Source organism: Camellia sinensis, chromosome 11 (genome assembly GCF_055761805.1).
Source record: "Camellia sinensis isolate YWXY chromosome 11, ASM5576180v1, whole genome shotgun sequence".
NCBI classification, from domain to species: Eukaryota; Viridiplantae; Streptophyta; class Magnoliopsida; order Ericales; family Theaceae; genus Camellia; species Camellia sinensis.
In genome coordinates this window covers 33475068-33477400 of record NC_138971.1, presented here as the reverse complement: position 1 = coordinate 33477400, position 2333 = coordinate 33475068, and the positions used below count along the sequence as shown (strand labels likewise).

Genomic DNA, 2333 nt, shown 5'->3' with positions numbered 1-2333 from the left:
TCTCGGCCAACACACTAAACTAAAAAACAACAAAAACAGGAAAACGTCAAAAAAAACCAAAACCATGAACCAACAACATCTTGAGCTACCAATATGACAAAAGAGATTTCAACAGCACAGCATTCTAAACACAGTGACACTTAGCACCCAACAGCTCTGCAGCAGACCGGCATAGCAACACTAATATAGCAGCAGGCAAGACCATCACAGCAAAATAGAGGCAACACATCAAACAGGACAAAAATATGGGAGAAGGGACAGCAAACAACATAGCAAACAGGACAACAAACAACACAACAAATAGGCTAAATGAACCAGTCACTTCTCACCTAGAAATAAGAAAACATTGCACAGAAAAAGGTCTATTCAAACACCACATGCCAAGACCATGGGGGGGGGGGGGGTTGCACAAAACAGGTGGATAAGGATTTGGCTATACTTTGTATGTAAGGATTTTTAAATTCCAAACTTATGGATAAGAATATGGCTATACTTTTATGTTTTTTGCTTTCTATATAAGGATTTTTATATTTCAAAATTATAGACATGATTAAATGGGCCAACTCAAAAATTTTTAAATTTCAAATTTTATGGTTATACTTTATGTTTTTTTACTTTCTATATAAGGATTTTTAAATTCCAAAATTATAAATACAATTAAATGGGCCAACTCAAATTCTTGTAAATTCTTTGCCACATTTAAATGAGTAGATGCCATATGTATTTATGAATGTGGATCTCATAACTTTGTGTTTAGAAGTAAGAAAAAGAGGTGAGAAATGGGGTTATGTATTGTATTGCTCTAAAAGAAAAATATCATATATAATCCCTTATCTTACATTTTTTTCTCACTCCAAGACACAAGTGAGTGTAGTCCATATGCATTTACGAATGTGCCTCATTATTTTGTGTTTATGAGTGAAAATTTGTGTTAAGAAATGAGGTTAAGTATAACATTGCTTTAAAAGAAAAATGCTTCATATAATTCAATTTCTTACTTTATTTTCTCAATCCAAGAGATAAGTGAGTTTATATGCATTGATTAATGTGATCCTCATTGCTTTGTACCTAAGGGTGAGAAAAAAAATATAAGAAATAGGATTATGTATAGCATTGCCCAAAATAGAAGAAAAATCAAGTTGGATTCAACCTAGATTATTCTGGGTGTATAAATGAGTGAAGGGAGGCAACAATAAGAAACATAAAAAAATATAATTCTTACATTACTAGAGAGATACAATATGAAGTCATTCATTCCCTTGATCATCTTAGCATTTCACTTGCTTTGCTCAACCACCATGGGTGGTGATGCTCTTTTTCCAACATATGAGGTTCATATCATCAACGATCTTCCAACCAACTCTCACTTCTTTTTCCTAGTTCGTTGCCAATCAAAAGACGATGATTTCGGAATGCATAAGCTTGAAAGTGGTGAAGAATTCTACTGGAGATTCAAACCCAACATTGTAAAAACCACTCTCTTCTTCTGCCATTTCTATTGGGATACCAAAGATGCAATTTTTAATGTTGACGATAGGAAACTAGATGATGATTATTGCTACAAGTTTAATACATGTTACTGGAGTGTTAGAGATGATGGCTTTTATTTCAGCGGTGATAATACGGCTCAGGCAACATGGTCGAAATTCAATGATTGGACTCCTTAATTGTTATGTATGATATATGCATTTGCCATGATCTTGTATTTGGATTATCAATAACTTATATGCAAATATATGCAAGGTTTGAAAAATTGACTATTCAAGTCGCACACAGTCATTCATAGTAGTAGAAAATGGTTTTGTGAGTGCCTTTTAAAGTTAAATTTTGACTTTTAATCTAGCCATTATATACTATCTTAACGAATCTTATTTATCCTCTTGTGCTTTTAGTAAGATTTTTAAGAAGACTGTTAATATATGTAGAATTATTCAAAATTTAATGAAATAATTTTTCTTGAGCCTATTATGTGGCTTATGGTGTGTCCTAGCCCATCAGTACGTGTGGTATTGGGCCCAAAACATTGGCCTAGCATAGTACGCCTAGATTCGTTTCATGCTAGGCCTAACTCTAAATGAGTCGTGTTGGTTCGACTCATTTAATTTACACCTCTACGTAGGACAACACAATACATTGTTAGGGAGAAAAAGAAAGAAAAAGAAATGTGATTTATAGACATAAAATTCATATAAAAAACATATTTAGAATGATTTGTCAATCGCATTTATAAAATTATAATGATAATAATAGGTGTTTTGATTGAAAATGAAAAAACCACAAAGTATCAACTCATTTTGCCCATAATTTCTATATCAAAATTTTGTTTGTATGTC

At 32.4% G+C, this 2333-nt stretch overlaps 1 protein-coding gene across 1 annotated transcript; it reads left to right on the top strand.

The window, feature by feature from the left end:
- Positions 1-1298: 1298 nt before the first annotated feature.
- Positions 1299-1667, top strand: LOC114292897 (S-protein homolog 5-like). Its single transcript, XM_028236909.2, has one exon. The coding sequence runs from the start codon at positions 1299-1301 to the stop codon at positions 1665-1667; it is 369 nt and encodes a 122-aa protein (XP_028092710.2).
- The last annotated feature ends 666 nt before the right edge of the window (positions 1668-2333 follow it).

Excerpts from the sequence above, each read along its gene's own strand:
- LOC114292897 (XM_028236909.2), top strand. The coding sequence starts at position 1,299 with ATGGGTGGTGATGCTCTTTTTCCAACATATGAGGTTCATATCATCAAC.